This window comes from Lutra lutra, chromosome 2 (genome assembly GCF_902655055.1).
Source record: "Lutra lutra chromosome 2, mLutLut1.2, whole genome shotgun sequence".
Classification (NCBI taxonomy): Eukaryota; Metazoa; Chordata; class Mammalia; order Carnivora; family Mustelidae; genus Lutra; species Lutra lutra.
The window spans coordinates 19,993,161-20,011,064 of NC_062279.1; the positions used below are offsets into that span (position 1 = coordinate 19,993,161).

Genomic DNA, 17,904 nt, shown 5'->3' on the forward strand with positions numbered 1-17,904 from the left:
GGCTGGGATCATGATCTGAGCCGAAGGCAGAGGCTTTAACCCTCTGAGCCACCCAGGCGCCCCTGCAGACATTTCTTTACTTCCTTAATTCATATTTCAAGGTTCCCACTAAAGGATATCGCTTTCCTGAGGCCTGCCTGTTGTCTTTAGTTCAAACTCACTGTCTGTTGCTTTGCACTTCCAAGATGCTGTTTGTATTTCTGTGACTCTATTACTTAGAAAGTTTTAACTCGTTGGTTCTGCACTTATGGTACCAGTTATACGGTTAGTTATACGGTTAGCTCCCTAAGGGAACCATCTTTTCTGTGTCACAGAGCGCAGAGGTTCTGTGACATTCATTCATAAGAAATAAATATTAGTTAGATTGTTTTTAGCACTCCAGATCTGTAGTCTTCTAAAGTTGGACATTATTAAAAATCAAACCTAAGCATGACCTTCGGGTTGGTTGCTCTGTATTTTTTAAAAATAAGATTTATAATTAAACTCTGGCAAAATGCATATTAGATAAACAAGCAAAGCACTAGAGGTTCTGTGCCAGAAGGACAGACAGGAGGAAGGTGCGCTCTGCTTGTGTTGGTTCTGTTTCTGATGCTCTCCTTAAGAAATGCACAAACCAATGCTGTGAGTCAATAAATAATTCAGATAAAGGACCCCTGCCAAAATTGACATTTTCTGTAGGCATAACCAGACTACTCATTTTATTGACACAATCATGTCAAGAATTTATGACTTATTTATGAATGTCAAAATCCATGGAAGCAGAAGAGGCAGGAGATCAACAAATCGGTAGAAACATGGCTCAGCACACAAATTCATTTTCTTCTTCACAGAACATGCTTCTTAACTATTTTTTTAGCTCCTTATTACCTTGCATGAAACACCATGTTTCATACAGCAAGAGTCTAAAGTTTTAAACAGCTTTGGAACAGATAAGAGATGAACTGTAAATTAAAGATAAGGAATTGGCCTGAAAAGGGGTATAGCAAAATGAACATGAACTTGAGCACTTTCCTGAAGATTCTCACTCACTGTTCAAATGACATTAAGAAATATTTATATAGGGGCGCCTGGGTGGCTCAGTGGGTTAAGCCGCTGCCTTCGGCTCAGGTCATAATCTCAGGGTCCTGGGATCGAGTCCCACATCGGGCTCTCTGCTCGGCAAGAAGCCTGCTTCCCTCTCTCTCTCTCTCTCTGCCTGCCTCTCCGTCTGCTTGTGATCTCTCTCTGTCAAATAAATAAATAAAAAAAATCTTAAAAAAAAAAAGAAATATTTATATAAATACCCATTAATCAGCTAGCCAGCTACCCAGCTTTGTTACCAAGAGAGTTCATTTAATTATTTTGGATAAAAAGAACCAACAGAAGCACTTTCATAATTCCTATATTTTTGCTCTCTCTTTTGTATCATCTCACGCTACAGAATTCCTTCATAATAAATTTTTGTTAGATGCAAGAGTTTAAACTATAACACCTAAAGGAAAATAGATTTCACACACTTTGCATAATTTTACAGAGGAAATAGAAAGTAAATTTGAAAGTTCTTCAATGACCACAGAAGATTAAGTAAATGCTTTGCTCTTTTCCAAATGTGCCATAGTAAGCCTACATTTAAAATTGTTCTTCATAGAGCACCTGGTTAGCTCAGTGGGTTAAGCCTCCAACTTAGGCTCAAGTCATGGTCTCAGAGACCTCAGATCAAGCCCTGCATCGGGCTCCTTGCTTGGCAGGAAGCCTGCTTCCCCCCTCTCTCTGCCTATGTTATCTCTCTCTCTGCCAAATAAATAAAATCTTTAAAAAAAATTGTTCAACATGACTACACTGAAAAAGTTTTATGTGACTTTTAGAATTTAAGTGGATGTCACCTTTGATTTTCAAGGCTTTCATTTCTGTAGCCATAGTATAGGTTCTATAATGGAGGGTCCCAGGAATTTGCACAAGGGTGTAACCTTTGGCTCATTTAAAGTCAGGGAGAGTCTCATTAAAACGTTAAAAACAATCCTCCTCCTACAGACAGACTATGAGGCTAAGTGCCTCAGTAAAGGTTAACTACTGTAATTATGAGCCCCAAACTAAGCACTTTTGGGAGCCTTTGACCAGCATACCATCAGTAGAAAGAACACAATCTTGACAGTAACATTCACTGAGAAGCATCAACCTGAATTTAAGAAATTTTGAAAATGAATGTTGTAGGATTGGTCACTAAATCAACTCATTCATAAACAAACAACCAGCTATACCATGGCCGTTCACTGAATAACTCATCTCAGTTCTTTTTTTTTTTAAAGATTTTTTATTTATTTACTTGACAGAGATTACAAGTAGGCAGAGAGACAGGCAGAGAGAGGGGGGAAGCAGGCTCCCCACTCAGCAGAGAGCCCGATGAGGGGCTCGATACCAGGACCCCGGGATCACGACCCGAGCTGAAGGCAGAGGCTTTAATCCACTGAGCCACTCAGGCGCCCCCTCATCTCAGTTCTTAACAGGCTTATGTTGTCCTATATTAACCAGTATCTCATTAAGAATCCTAATAAAACCCAAACAATTACATGAAATGAATTTTCTGAAAAGGATACATCTGATCAATTTAAATACTAAAAAATGGAGAATTGTCCTATATGGCCAAATCCAAACTTCTTCTATCAGACATAAATACAGAGAAGAATTTTTATTTTCTCATTCAGAATTTCTACTTATATGCAGGAATAGCTCCTTTTTATTTTGCTATCGAAAATACATATATATATTTTTAAGCTTATCAGCAGTAAGTTCCCATTTTAGCTGAACTATGTATCTATGGATGTCTGGTGTGGGATTTCACAGTGTTTCAAATAATTAATGAGAACAAAAGGAAGTTCTAAAGGGGAAGATGTAAGTAAAAATGATTTTTTAAAATATTTTATTTATTTATTTGAGAGAGAGTACACAAGCAGGGGGAGTGGCAGGCAGAGGGAGAAGCAGGCTCCTGCTTTGCTGGGAGCCTGATGTGGGACTCCATTCCAGGACCCTGGGATCATGACCTGAGCTGAAAGCAAGTGCTTAACCGATTGAGCCACCCAGGTGTCCTGGTAAAAATGATTTTTTTTGGAGGGTGGGGCAGAGAGAGGGACACTTCAGCTTTATGATTTCCTACCATCTTCATCTCTTTCATCATGTACTTATTTGTCAGGTTGTCCTTAATTTCATTTATGCATCCATTCAAGTGTAAGCAAAGACTAGATCCCACCTTCCTTGCCCACTTACGGACTCTAGAAATTCTCCCCCTTCTCTCCTGTATCACCAAATTTTTTTTTTCTTCTAAGTTATTTCTATCCCATAAAAACCCTCCTTTGAATCCACTTTCCTTTCCAGCTATTTCAATTCATCTCCTTGTTCCTTTTTACTGCGAAACTGTGAGAGTCTTCCACCCTAGATTGTCTTCAATTTCACTTCTTCCTTTCTCTTTTGTGCCCAACCCAGGTACGTTTTACCTTCTCCCACTTCCCCAGAACTGCCCATCTGGAGTTACTCACATCCAATGGTGAGTTCTCAAGGCTTCATCTTCTTGACTTATTAGCATTATCTGATAAGTTAATCATGTATAATCATCCTTGAAAAGCTTTTCTCTTTTGGATTGCAGAGACCTACACAGATTTTGAACTGCATGAGTCCACTTACATATGATTTAAAAAAAAAATAAATATAGAACAGTACTACAAATATATTTCCTTTTCCTTATGATTTTCTTAAGTTTCTTTTGTCCAGCTTACTTTATTATAATAATACAGTATATAATACATATAACATACAAAACATGTGTTTATCAACTCTTTATGTTATTAGTAAGGTATCCAGTCAACAGTAAACTATTGGTGATTAAGTCTTTGGGGAGCCAAAAGTTATACTTGGGTTTTCAGTTGTACAGGGGTTGTGCCTCAACCCTGTGTTGTTCAATGTTCAATTGTACATGCTCCAGGTTTTCCTCTTATTTCACTGGCCACGACCTTCCAGTCTCTTGCTGGCTTTTACTATCCCCTAGACTTTTAATGTTGGATTAAAGGGCTCAGACACCTTTGATATCTTTTCTAATTAAACTCTTTCTGGGGAGCTCATCCAGTCATGGCCTTGATACCATCCATATGCTAATAACTCCCAAATTCATATCTCTAGCTCAAATTCATCCCTGAATTCTACCCAACTGTCAAGTAGGCAATTAAAACTTAATGACAAAGAGGCATTAAAAACTCATCTCCCTCTCAAAACCAATTTTTCCCTCAGTCTTATCCATTTTGGTTCCTGACAACTCCAGTTTTCCTGATTCTTTTCTTTATCTCAGGCCCTGGACTCAACATTAGAAAACTTGTTGGCTCAACCTTCAGACTATACCCACAGCTGAACTTGTTCTCATCACCTCCACTGCTCTCAATTTACTATAAGCCAACGTCATCTCCTGTCTGATTATTCCAATAACTTCCTAGTTTCCTTGTGTCTACTCTCGTCCCTTTGGAGTCATTATCAGTGCAGCAGTCACATGGATCCCATTAAAACTTAAGTTAACTAACATCACTCCTCTGATAACCTTCTGCTGGCTTTCTATTCTACTTAGAGTAGAAATCAAAGTCCTTGCAGTAGCTTACCCGGGCATTCTTTCTGTCACCTCTCTGACCTTTTCTTCTACTACCTTTCCCTCACTCTCTCCTATTCCCCTATTGGCCTCTTTGATGTTTCTTTAAAAGGAATCTGTGGGGGGGGGAGTGGGAAGGAATCTGAGGGGGGAAAAGCGACCTGCAGCTCTCTTTCACTTCATGACCTTTGTACTTGCTGTCTTCTCTGCTTGGAAAGCTCTTCCCCCAGAGAGCAGTATGGCACCTCACCCTTCAAGTCTTTACTTAAATGTCACCTTCTCAGAGACTCCTTCCCTGACCACCTGATTCCAAATGTCAGTCACATTACTCTTCCCCTCAGCACTTCTACACTGTTCTCCTTCTCTGCTTTATTTTTCTTCCCCACATCACTTACGGCCTTCCAACAGAATAATGTATACATAATATATAATTTACTTATTTTCTTTATTGTTTACCTCTTACCAATAGAACCTAAGCCTCGAGACAGCAGAAAATTTGTCTGTTTCAGTCATTGAAGTATCCCTGGAGCCCAAGAGCATTTGGCACATACTAGGTACTCAATAAATATCTGTTGAGTGAAAAAGTCTCTTTAACCTCTCTGCTTTTCTCACTAGAATATAAGTTCCTTTGGGGCTGGGATCAGGTCATATTCATCATTCTGTCTTGCAAGTTTAATATAGCATCTGGCAAAGAGCAGGTGGTCATTAATATTTGCTGAGGTGAGCTGTTGAAGAAAAACACACTCTACCATTCTTTGAGTATGCATTCCAAGATGCACAGATGGATTGGGAGAGGACCACATAGATGATACAGAGAAGAGACAGAGAAAGTCAGTTAGCCAACACTTACAAAAATATTAAATTTTACATTATGTAAAAATGTAGGTAGAATTGAGGAAATAAACTGAGGCTAGGTAGGTTCTTGACTTCTACCATCAAGAGAGTAGGAGTAAGGAAATTAATCATAATCGCCTGGGAATATTTGAGGTATTCAATGCTGCTACCTCCTCAGGAGAGCCACTAACATTTGTGGAATATTTATTATGTGCCAGATTTTTTGATGCAATTTCCAGTGGCGGCTCACTGGTGTTTTCTTGGCCCTTCAACCCTCTAGCTCCAGCCTGAATAATTACATTTCTCTCTGTGGTGGCACTTTCTTATATAAAAGCACAATCATACAAGTTAATAATATTTTTTGTTCTTGCCCTCCTTCCCTCCACCTCTTTCTCCGTAATGAAAAAATATTCATAAAAAATAGAACAGTTGCTTTGGGAGTTTACTTTGCTATATAAAATCCAGGATAAGTATTTTAAGCAGGCCCGTACAATGGAGGCAGTTTTAAATGGCCGAACCAGCTTTTAAAGCAGCTCCTTTGGTAGTAAAATGTTCACTAAAAGGAAAATAATGATAAGCATAAAATTTTGACCAGTGGTTACTCTGGAAGACGGGAGGGACTTCCTAAATTACTGCAGACACTTAATTTAAGCTGGATGGTGAGTACAAGGGTGTTCATTTTGTGACTTTTTACAGATTTTCATGAAATGTACATTTTTATGAAATATTAAAAAAAGAAACAGCTCCCTTAGACCAAGACTCTTCTCAAGCAATTATTTAAAGATCTTTAATGTACATTGGACTTGAGCTCAACAAAGTCACTTCTATAGCATAAAAATTTTCTATGATAAAATAATTACAAGCATTTTAGCTCTCTATGAATGACTTTTATGTAAGAGCTATTCAACAACAGAGGTTAAAATAGCTTTTTCCTGTGAAGTTATATACTGATTCATTTTGTTTATTTGTTTATCAGTCATTTGTTCAAACTCAAAATGCTCTTCTCTTAGCACCAACATCATTGGAATTCCAGCCAAGAGAGAAAAAGCCTATTTAACGCAAGGAATTCTAGTGATGATACCTAGGCGGTCACCACTAAATGCAACTATAATTAGGTAAAAATACATTTAGATCCAAATTAAGAAGGCAATTAGTATAGAGGCAGAAGAAGATAGGATTATTGGTGAGCACAACCTAGGGTATAAACTTGTGGAATCACTATGCTGTATACCTGAAATTATTGTAACACTGTGTGTCCGACTATATTTAAGGAGGAGGAGAGGGAGGAGGAGGAGGAAGGGGAAGGAGGAGATGATGATGATGACAGGACTCTTGGTCTTCACATTCCTACAAGCTCTCGGCATCAGCAGGGCAGGAGAGAAGCACCTGGCCTGGAATAGGTGTGTTGTGAGAGTTTGGAGCCATGGCTGTCCAATAAAATATGATGCAGCCACCTTTTTTTTTTTTTTAAAGATTTTATTTATTTACTTGACAGAGAGATCACAAGCAGGCAGAGAGGCAGGCAGAGAGAGAGGAGGAAGCAGGCTCCCTGCTGAGCAGAGAGCCCGATGCGGGGCTCGATCCCAGGACTCTGAGATCATGACCTGAGCCGAAGGCAGCAGCTTAACCCACTGAGCCACCCAGGCGCCCCTGCAGCCACCTTTTTATTTAAAAATTTTTCTCATAGCCACTTTAAAAAAGAAACAGGTGAAATTCCTGTTAATTGTGTAGCTTATTTAGCCCAATATATCCAAACTATCATCAACTCAATAGGTAATTGATATAAAGATCATTCATGAGAAGTTTTACATTGTTTATCTCATCATGAGTCTCTGAAATCTGGTGTGTACTTTATACCCAAAGAGTGGACCCAGGTGTCTTGAAACCTAATGTTACACAATTTTGGATGATGCCCTCTTTAAGAAAAAGATACCAGCTACTCATACAAAGTTAGGTGTAAAACCGAATATTGATTTAAAATGAGAAAAGACATCACTAGGAATTACTGGAGATTTGAAGATTCGGGTCTTTCTCTTTTGACAACTCCCGGCAAATCACCAGACACACGTACACAGAAGAGATTCCAGTGTAGCTTCTCTTCCTGCCTTGAACATCACAACCCCTGACACTCACAAAAACCCCTCGAAGTCAGAGTTTCTGAAGTGTGAGTTTCATTAGTGCCCAAGCTGTATTGTGTCGCCCTAAATTTTTATGTTGAAATCGGATCCCCTACAACCTGAGAATGATACCATATTTGGAAAGGAGATCTTAAAAGAGTTGAGGTAAAATAAGGCTATTAGGGTAGGTCCTAATCCAATTGATTGGTGTTCTTGGGAGAAGAGGGGGAGATTCCAGGGGCACGGGTACACGGAGGTAAGACCATGTGAGGAGAGAGCAATAAGGAGGCTGCAGGCCAAGGAGAGAGACCTTAGGAGAAACCAACACTGCTAGCACCTTGATCTTGGATTTCCAGCCTCCAGAACCATAAGAAAATAAAGTTCTATTGCTCAAGCCGCCTAGCCTTTGTTAATGCTAGCCAGAGCAAGGAAGACAGTCAGCTTCTTGCTAAAACTTCTGCTGAGGGACTTTGTTCTTTCCTGTCTCATCCCCTTGCTCAATAGCACCCTCTTCCTCTCGGTTCTAATCCAACCCTACTCCCGCCTTCCCTCCTTGAGGTCTTCCTTGTGGAGACCTCTGGGGCTCAGAGCACGAGAACTCTCACTGACCCACATTCATGTGGCAAGTGAATATGAGTTTCCATGTGACTGTTCTTATATTATTATCATGTAGTATGACTTTTGCTTTTCGACAAATAATATTTCTCCCTTACTAGGCGAATCCTTTGAAGACTATCAGGGACAATATCTTTTATCAAATTTGGACATCGGGAACATTTCTTGAGTAATCCTTTTTGAATGAGGAGAGAGGAGTTCCTATTCAGGGCTGAAGGATGGTTAAAAAAAAAAAAAAGAAAGAAAGGTTTAAAAAAAAACCAAACCCATATATTTTTAAAGTTAAAGGATAACCTGCCTTCTGCACTAAACAGAGAGAACCGTCATCACAACAGTGGTGGCCGAAGTCCCTTGCTCCCTCCTGCCGGACGCACTGATCCTTGTTTCTACCGTAACCACCCATTCCTGGTTGTTGCCTTCGGTTTTTCTGCTGCTTACACCGGCAACGGAAGTTCACAAGAGTATCTTCCAAAAAGCTTTGGCCAGAACCAAAGGAAGTGAGTACATTCAGGGGATGAAAGGATGATTCAACCTCTTTGTGTGTTTAATTCTTGGTATCCCTCCTGAAATTGCTGAAAAGAATGCCAACAAGTTGTAATTACCATGGTGCACCCTGGGAGGTGGACATCTGCCAGGACTCACTGGATTTCAACCAACAATCCATTTTAAGTAAGTCGTTGAAAGAAATGAGCCTCTATTCTGGTCATCTGTAGAGAATATCTCTAAAGAGTCCACAAACATGCTTGATACACAGCTTCGTAAAACCATGCTTCTTACCGGCATTTTTGGTGCAGGCATCGATGTGCACTAATTATAATATAGTAATTTATGGAGAGCGGGTGACAGAAAGTGGCCAACACTTGGTCCCAGAATATGAGTAAACTTTTCAATGTACACTTATTTTCTTAGTGAGAAAACATAGCTGGGCTCAAAATATTTATCAAATGCTGTATTTTTCCAGGAAGGGGGCGGGGGGACATCCATCACTATCGTTAGGAAAGTGAGAGGACTGCTTTTGCCATCAGAACAGCTTCCAAGGCCCTCGTGCCAATTGCTGTGTGGAATGATTCATCAGCTTCAGAAACTTCCTTGGGAGCTGAGTGGGCAGTCATGAATCATCTCTTGCCCTTTGCACATATCATTACTGATCTCCTTGGAATATTATATGAAAATAATACCTTGCATTTTTTTGTGAAGAATGCTTTTCCTGATGGCATCAGACATCAGGGCTGGAGTATAAGCAGGCCCTGGTGAGCTGTGTACGCTGGGATTGGGTATGTTCCAAAAACGTTTGCAAATGGTGTTTTGAGTCTGAGTCAACACACCTGATCCGCAAGGTTGTGGCAGGCAGAAGCCCGTGGTGCTGGCAAAAGCACAAGGATTCGTTTTGGGGGATTAAAAAGAAACGATGAATTTTATCCTCTTCACAGTCAACTTGAAGGGGCACTGTGCACTTGAATTATCCTGTTTTGTTATGGATAAGAAAGTAATCCTAGGAAAATCAACCTTTCCTTTAAAAAGCATGGTGTACATATACTGAGAAAAATACTGAGTGTGCTTTTCCCCTTTGATACAGCGATTTCTCGTCTGGCCAGAACTGATACCATCCATAAAAGTTTATCCTGAGGGAAGAAAGAGCTAGAACCTCAAAGTCTTTGGGTTCCAATCCCAAACTTATTACCAATTTGCCGAGTAGTTTTGGAGCTACCTGGACACCCGGAGATACCCACTGAAGTCGACTAACGTATTTTGTCAGCAACTGGAGACGGCAGTCATTTTGTCGCAAGATCAAAAGCGAATGAGATGTCTCCTCAAACATGTTCTTACAAGTAGCAACAACTGCAGTGGCAGGTTTGAGCCTTCATATATAAATAAACAGCTCCTGTCAATGGTGAACAATTCAGCTGACGTGACTGAATGCAGCTTGTGGCTCCTGGAACCATGTTCTATAAAGAATAGTTGATGGAAATAAGGATACCCAAATTTGTAGGAAAGAAGATTCAGAGAAAATCTAATAGTGTCTCTTTCTAGTGGTAAGGCCTCTGTGAAGGAGAATTAAACTTGTTTTTCCTTGTGTGAACTCAGAGTATAAAATACACGTGGAAACATTTCAGACTGACTCTGGGGACTATTTTCTAATAGCTCCTTAGAGATGATACCACAATACCAAGTAATATCCCTTCCCTGGAGGTGTCCAAGTGGACACTTAGGCACCATGTGGAAGATAAACTGTGATTACATTCCCCTTCTTCAAGGTTTCAGGGACCATGGGAAAAAAAATAAATAAAAGCAAAGGGGCACTGTAGAAACAGAGACTGTAGTTTTTCGATTTTTCTCACTAAAGATATTTTAATTGTCACCATTTAACAAAATAAAAGACATTTTAAGCTAAGAAGAACAGAAAAGAATTACTGTAAGAATGGCTAGTTCTTGAATGCTATCAAGAATAATTCAATATATTCAAGTCTATGAAAGATATATCATTTATGTAAATTAAAACATACAATCAATATGTACACACACACACACAGACACACACACACAGGTAGGAAGAAGACATATCAACTCATGAGCATTTTTGTCTCCAGATGGGGAGAGGAAAAAGGGACTAGAGTAGTGTTGGAAAGGACAACTTTGTCCTCAATATTTTATTTATGTAAAAAAATGATAGCACAAAGAGGATAAAACATCCACATTTGTCAATCTCTCAAACAAAACACCAAGCTTTACTATATTGCCTTTATTTTTCTCATTTCAACAGGCATCGATGTAAACTATATTGTCCATTATTACTGATCCACGGGCTGTTATCTGGGGGACAGACGACTATTCATTTATCAACTGTACCCTACAGGCTTACAATGAGGTGTGTACCATGTTCATGCTTCCTCCCAACCTATGATTCTATGGTTCTACAATTCTCAATTTTCAGCAGGTCCTCCTTTCACGGTTTCTTTCAGATTTTATATTTCCTCTGAAAACAGAAAGAAAACTCTTATTCAGCGATCTTTTTGTAATCTGTGCTGATTATCCCTTGCGACTAAGAGAACTTCTCCCAATTTCATAGTCATGGTATACTACTTACTGTGTGACGTCACATTCGTAGTAGCAAAATATCCTTAAGTAGTCTTTAAGTGAAATCACCTATAATCATGGCTTGAAACGAGCTGGGATTACTTCTCTCTGATGGCAGAGGGGGCATAGGTGGGACTTCAATTTGATTTTACTACTTCAGAGAAGTTAAAAACCATTCCAAAATTCCTCCAATTTATGTTTTCTCTACTTGTTCTTTCTATACATCTCCTTGCAAAGTACTTGGCCTACGATATATACTGAGTAGTCTTTTTTTTTTTTTTTTTTTTTGATAGATGGCTGAGTACCTATCAAATATTTTAGGTCCTGTTCTTATCTATTTCATACTTTTAATCTAATTCTGGGAATAGTTTCTAGCCTAGGGTCCAAGGGCATCTAGTGGAGTAAAGAGAATGATGTGTCACTGTGCCATTTTCAGCATTTCAGAAAGCTTCAAGAAGTCTGACTGAAAATATCCAACTTATTTGAAAGCAATTATATCAACACAGTTTGCTAACAGTAGCTATCATAAGCTGACCAGAGTCCCTAATTGGTAGGTATTTAAGCCACTTATTTATTTTTTTAAAAAAGGAAGTGAGATTGAAGAAAAAATGATTTCAAGAAAATAAAAGATCTTCTGGAAGCTAATGTTAGTCCTGGAAGAGATTCATAATCAGGAACACGGTCTGAGCTAGTAACAAATTTTTAAAGTAGTATTGGCAAAGGGACAGAGCAAAAAAAAAATTTCACACTCCAAATTGACACCAGTAATTCTCTTGCATTCATAGCTTGCCCATTTGTTTCGAACTGCACCATTTAGAAAGGCAAAGTGGGGATGTTGCTCTGGTTCTTGAGGTTACCTCTCCCAATGTATCAGGAACTCAGATAAACCTGCAACTCCTTGGCCTGGCATTTCAATCATGAAGTTCAACCAACATTTATAACTAATAGTGATTTATAGCTTTGAATGGACTTTCACATATAAACTCATCTTAATCACTGATCTCAAACATGATTTTTTTTTTCTTATGCCATTGAACACATTGACTAACAAATTTCTCTTCATTCCTTAGAACTACCCTTGAAATGTTACTTCCCTTAGGGATCATTTCCTCCTGTTCCAATAGTCCAGACTTTTTACTGCCTTCTCTTTGTTCTTACTGGATTGTATATAGACTTTTATTAAATCATTCTTATTTTATATTAAAAATCATTTGTATTTTACGTTAAAATTATTTTTATATATGCCTTCCATACAAGACAGTGAGAGGAGGATGTTATTTCTATGTGTTCATGAATGATAACACAGAGGTCAGAGAAATGGGTAAAAAAGTAAACCATGGAGCTGATAAGTTTTAGAGGCTTATTTTGAAACTGGGTCTTCTGCCTCCAGCTCATGCTGTTTCTATTCTACAGCACTTTTCATAGCACCTTTCGTAGCTATGATGCTCAATTTTGCTAACTATTATAAGTATTACCATGTTTTTGTTTATTAAAGTGGTGGCAATTAAACTTTTTAAGAAAAGTGACAACAATGACCCCAATAGCCTGCATTTATTGAGTGCTTACAATATGCCAGGCGATGTTCTAAGAGATTTAGATGTATCAATTCATTTAATTCTCACAATAATCTTACAAGATTATTCGTAACTGTAAATTATTATCTTTATTTTATAGATAAGAAAACTGAGGTGCTGAATGGTTATAAATTTGCTTGAAGTCACCCAGCTAAACAGTGGCAGAACTGTGATTCATACAGAGGTAGTCTGGCTTTGGAATCCATATTTGTAATGAAAGTAGACTGAAATACTGATGTTTTCTCTCCTCAGTGCAACTTTGGACATCAATACTGTCTACAAGAATGGTTTCCATTTTGACACCATGCAAACCATTGGACCAAGGTTTGGCTGCGGTTCTCCATTTATGGCCTCAACTATAATTACAGAGCACAGAAGACAGATGGAATTGATTCAGATGATTGAATACATTGGGTTTCCTGTGAATAGTCATTATGAAACGAGCAGGGTTTTTATTTTGCCCCCCCCCTTCAAATAATAAAGCGAACTGACAATCGAAGGAAAAAAAGAAAAAAAAAATCCAAACAACCTGTTTCTGATTTGTTTGGGACTTCATTCAAGGTTGTTGAAAGCATTCAGAATTGCATTTCAGAGTGTTCAAAGCAGCCATTCTCTTTTGAAATAACTTTGATATGAAAAAATAAAACGGTAAAGTATGTAATGTCAAGCTATGTTAAGAACTTTCTGCATGTAGAATAAAAAAAATGCAAAAAAATATTCATTACAGTTTACTTTGTAAAGATCACCTGAGTATAAAACCCAGATAAAAACAAAATAAAATCATGAACAGGAATAAGTGCTTCATAAATATTTTATGCCTTGTGATAATAATCAAGAACTTCATTAAAAAAGTATATTTAAGGGGCACCTGGGTGGCTCAGCGGGTTAAGCCGCTGCCTCCGGCTCAGGTCATGATCTCAGGATCCTGGGATCGAGCCCCACATCGGGCTCTCTGCTTGGCAAGCAGCCTGCTTCCTCCTCTCTCTCTCTGCCTACTTATGATCTCTCTCTGTCAAATAAATAAATAAAATCTTTAAAAAAAAAAAAGTATATTTAAGATGGTGATATTTAACAACTACAAGAACTTGAAAATAGACCCAAGAATGTGTCTAATTTTCTAAATTAGAAAAATTTCTAATTCCTAATATATTAGGTTAAAATTCAGTCACTACTATAGTTATTTAAATCCTATTGTAGTCTAGCAATTAAGAAGGAAAACAATTTATGCCACTGAGATTTTTGGAGACTCCAAAACCTCTAGAATATATTCTGAACATTACTGTCTATAATTTTACACAACTAACTTACCCATTCCTAGTAGTTTCCCCAAAATACACCCTGACTGCTGTATATGAAGTATTTCTGAACACAGCCAAATGACTTGGGTCTTTATTTTCCAGACCTTAAATTACCTTCCTTCTTTTATTCATATTTCCTAACCTGTTTGTCACCTTCACTTCTCTTCGGGCTTCTTTTTCTTTTCATTCCTTATTCATCCATCTGTCCATCCATTTAACATTCATTTCACTTCCCATATCACGACTTTACTCTTATCAAATCAGAAGCTTCTTCCTTTTTAACACATTACATTTCTTCCCTTTTCAAGGACAACTTGAGATCTTAGAGTCAATCTTTCATGAAAAATTAATAGGACAGTAAATTTCACACTTTTTCATCTCATGAACACTCACCTCACATACTTTATCCCTCTTTGTCCTTTTTTAAACCAAAGATGGTGTTGACATCATAGTATTTAGGTTGTGTTCACTTAACTGTTGTTCAGTTACTAGTATCTATGGTTTCCATTTTAGGTTATAAGATACTAGACGTAAACTAGTATCCAAGGTCAATAATCACCATCTTACTTCTTTTCAAATTTTTATTTGGATGATTTTTTTTTTTTCAAACAACACCTAGGCTCTCCTCAGCCAAGATAATGAATAAGGAATTCACTGCAAAATTAGAAACAGGGGAGGGAAATAACAGTGACAAGAAATGTCTAGATTCCTTCCAGCAGTTTTGGAATTGTGTTGGGGATTTGTATTTCTAACTTTGGATATTTCCTGAAAGTGAAATGAAGATCGAATTTTCTCTGAAAAGAAGTTGAACAAAGCTGGAGGTTGTATACGGTCCTGTCTAAATGATGAGTCAACTGTATGTGAACAAAAGTGACAGATGGAGTGGGCTGGGGTCTTGTCCTCTCTTTTTGCCTGTTTACTCTAGAGTATCCCCTCCACTGTACCCATTGTAAACACAAGCTCTTACTTTCAAGGCAAGTGTTCCTCAGGGTTATAGGCAGAAGAGGAAATTCCTTTTAAAATAGCTTTGCGATAGGACTCCTATCCCTTACCTTTTGGGAAACAGAATAAAATGGATGGGAAATAACATGATAAGAAAACAACTGTAGTTTTGTGTGAATTTTAAATCCAGTCTCTGCACTAGGGGAGTTGCAAATGGTTTGTGCTGACTCATTTCCCTGACTCTGCTACCCTAAAGTGAGACTCCATTATGAGTCTTGCACACATTCATAAGCATTATTAACTTCTTGGGTCTTTGATGTGATTTTGGCCAACAGAATCATTGTAGTATGCCTATCATGGGAATGGCTTTGAAGAGTCTTGAGGCTTGGCGGGGCACAAATGTTCAGGGGGAAGAGATTCCTATTAAGGAAAATATTATAGTAAAGCTAGAAATAATTCCAAAGTCTTCATTCGATGTAGTAAACGTCAAGTATTAGGACAAATGGACCCACGGACTAATAAAATTCTGCTGTGTGAGCTAACATATAGCGTCTGTGTGGGCTGGGAAGTTGGAAAACAAAATCTGTGGGTAGCGTTAACCTCTGATGTGAGTGAATAAAGCTCACTTTCAGTTATTTGAAGGTCAAGGTAATGAGAACTCCTAGCATTGATTAAGGTTAAACACACTATTTCCCTCAGACTTTAGAGATAGCTTTAGTGTTCTGTTGATCAATATTGATATGGGTAAAGCTTAAATTCCACATTAAAAGAAAAACTTTCTACATAAAAATAAATGATTGTAGATGTAGGCAATTTCAAGCTAAGTTCAGCCCTTTTACCCATTCTCTCTCTTTCTTCTCTCTCTCTCTCTCTCTCTCTCACACACACACACACACACACACACACACACATTTTCATATATATATAATCTCCTCACAGGTTTTAAAAGCAATAAAATACTTTATTAAGCTAAAGTCATGGTTATTTCATTTCATTATGAGTAGGATACCTTACAAATGAACTAAATCACTGGCAAAAGAATGCTGCACTTTAATCACCTGAAAACATAACATCTTTTTAAATGGTCACTAGATATTTTGCTGATTTCATCAATTACTTGTCACACATTGGCTGGAAATTCTGAACCATTCCACTCATTTATTAACTCAGCCAGGGAACTGTTTTTAAAATTTTATGAGAATGTTTGTGGTCAGATTCCTTCATTGCCTTTACATATGACTAAGTGGAGAGAATGCTTTTCAATTGGTTAATGGTACAAGCACCTGCCTTGTATTTTGCACTGTAACCAAAACTATGATGCTAATTGGCTTGCTTCGTAGCACCTTCTTGATCATACTGCCTGAATTTGGCTAGTCTTGCAATGGAGCATTTTGGGATCACATATAAAAATGAAACTGTTATAGACCAGATGGCATTATTGGGTGGTCACACTAGCAAAAACAAACTGCACTGCAAGTTTTAATTGTAGATAGTAAAATAGAGATCATTTCAGTCTGCAGTGTGGTCTAACATACATCATCTGCACCTCTAAGAGTAGCTAGTATTCATTCTAAGGCAGCGGCCCTGAAAGACCTAGTCTTGCACCCCAGCAAGTATGCAAGAGGATCCTTTGGGGTCTGGGCAGAAAATACGATAACTTCTATTTATAGTTTATTTTTTTATTAACAGAGAATGACATTAGGCATTGCTAATATTTACTATACAGATTGACACTGATTCACACCTTCATTCCACATGTCATGTCTACTGAGGGAGGAACGTGAATTTCATGGCTTGGATGGGTTGTCAGTATCTGATACTCATTTGCTTTTAGGATATACAAATAGGTTTCAATTTACCTGTAGATAAACACTGGTAAACTTAAGGGATCTAAAAGATATATTATTGCATTTGAAAAGAATTTTGACTGAAAACAACACTGGTGAGTTTATACAAAGTGAAGAGGAAGAAGTTAATATTTCTTCAACTCCTAATATGAACTCTTAATGTGTCAACAGTCTAATCAGATTTGGAAAAATGTCTGTGTCCATCCCCTCTCTGCCATGAAATTATCAAAAGGATTATGAAAATATTAATATACATTTACTATTTTTCAGAGTGATGCCTGACCTGGGGGGAAAAATGTGTCTTGAGGTATCAGATAAGGATAGAACAAGGTCATCATGATTAGCAAGAAATTTTAAGCCTACACATACAAAACATAATCTCTTGATTTCTTCCATGATGAATGGTTATATGATATGCGACCTAATATTTAATGCTAAACGTTTAGGAGCCATACTTGAAAATTTTTACTCATGATTTAAAGGTACAGTAAGGAAACACTTGTCTTTCATGCCAAGATAAAAATGGCTAAAAGAATCCTTGAAAAACAATATGATGTCAAGCTATGATACATTCCTTTAACAGTAAACTTTGGTGACAAATGCAAAGTAAACATCATTAAAGACTGAAGAAACAAGTTTTGTAACAAATTATGTAGTGTAAGAGGTTTGGTAGGTATAGTTAAATAAAAGCACAGATGTTTCTAACAGGTCTCAAACTATAATATTTGCTAAATTTTGTTTCAATGATGGAATATAAATGATTACTTTCCCATTTTTATTGCAAGTCACTAAAGGAAAGAAAAACCAATGAGGTGATATTCTCAATAAATGACTCTTTCAATAAAAATAATATTTTGCAGAAAAACTATTAATTTAATCACAGAAAGAATTCTAGGCTAAGTTTATAGAGACAACATTGGAAAGTTAATAGATGAGCTATTTTAGCAAAGAAGTCAAAGCCAAAAGTGCACTAAATGCTATAGGTTGACACTGATATTCTAA

The 17,904-nt window shown here is 37.7% G+C and overlaps 1 protein-coding gene across 3 annotated transcripts in view; it reads right to left on the reverse strand.

Moving 5' to 3' along the window:
• Positions 1–17,904, reverse strand: part of DLC1 (DLC1 Rho GTPase activating protein) — a 419,765-nt gene that overhangs the window by 93,464 nt on the left and 308,397 nt on the right. The window contains exon 6 of one of the 3 annotated variants that reach the window (XM_047715944.1): positions 10,754–11,140. The exons of the other annotated variants lie outside the window; for them this stretch is intronic. Coding sequence (XP_047571900.1) covers positions 11,130–11,140 — 11 coding nt within the window. The 3' untranslated portion in view covers positions 10,754–11,129. Of the gene's footprint in view, positions 1–10,753; positions 11,141–17,904 lie in introns of those variants that run through there. 3 annotated transcript variants of the gene reach the window in all.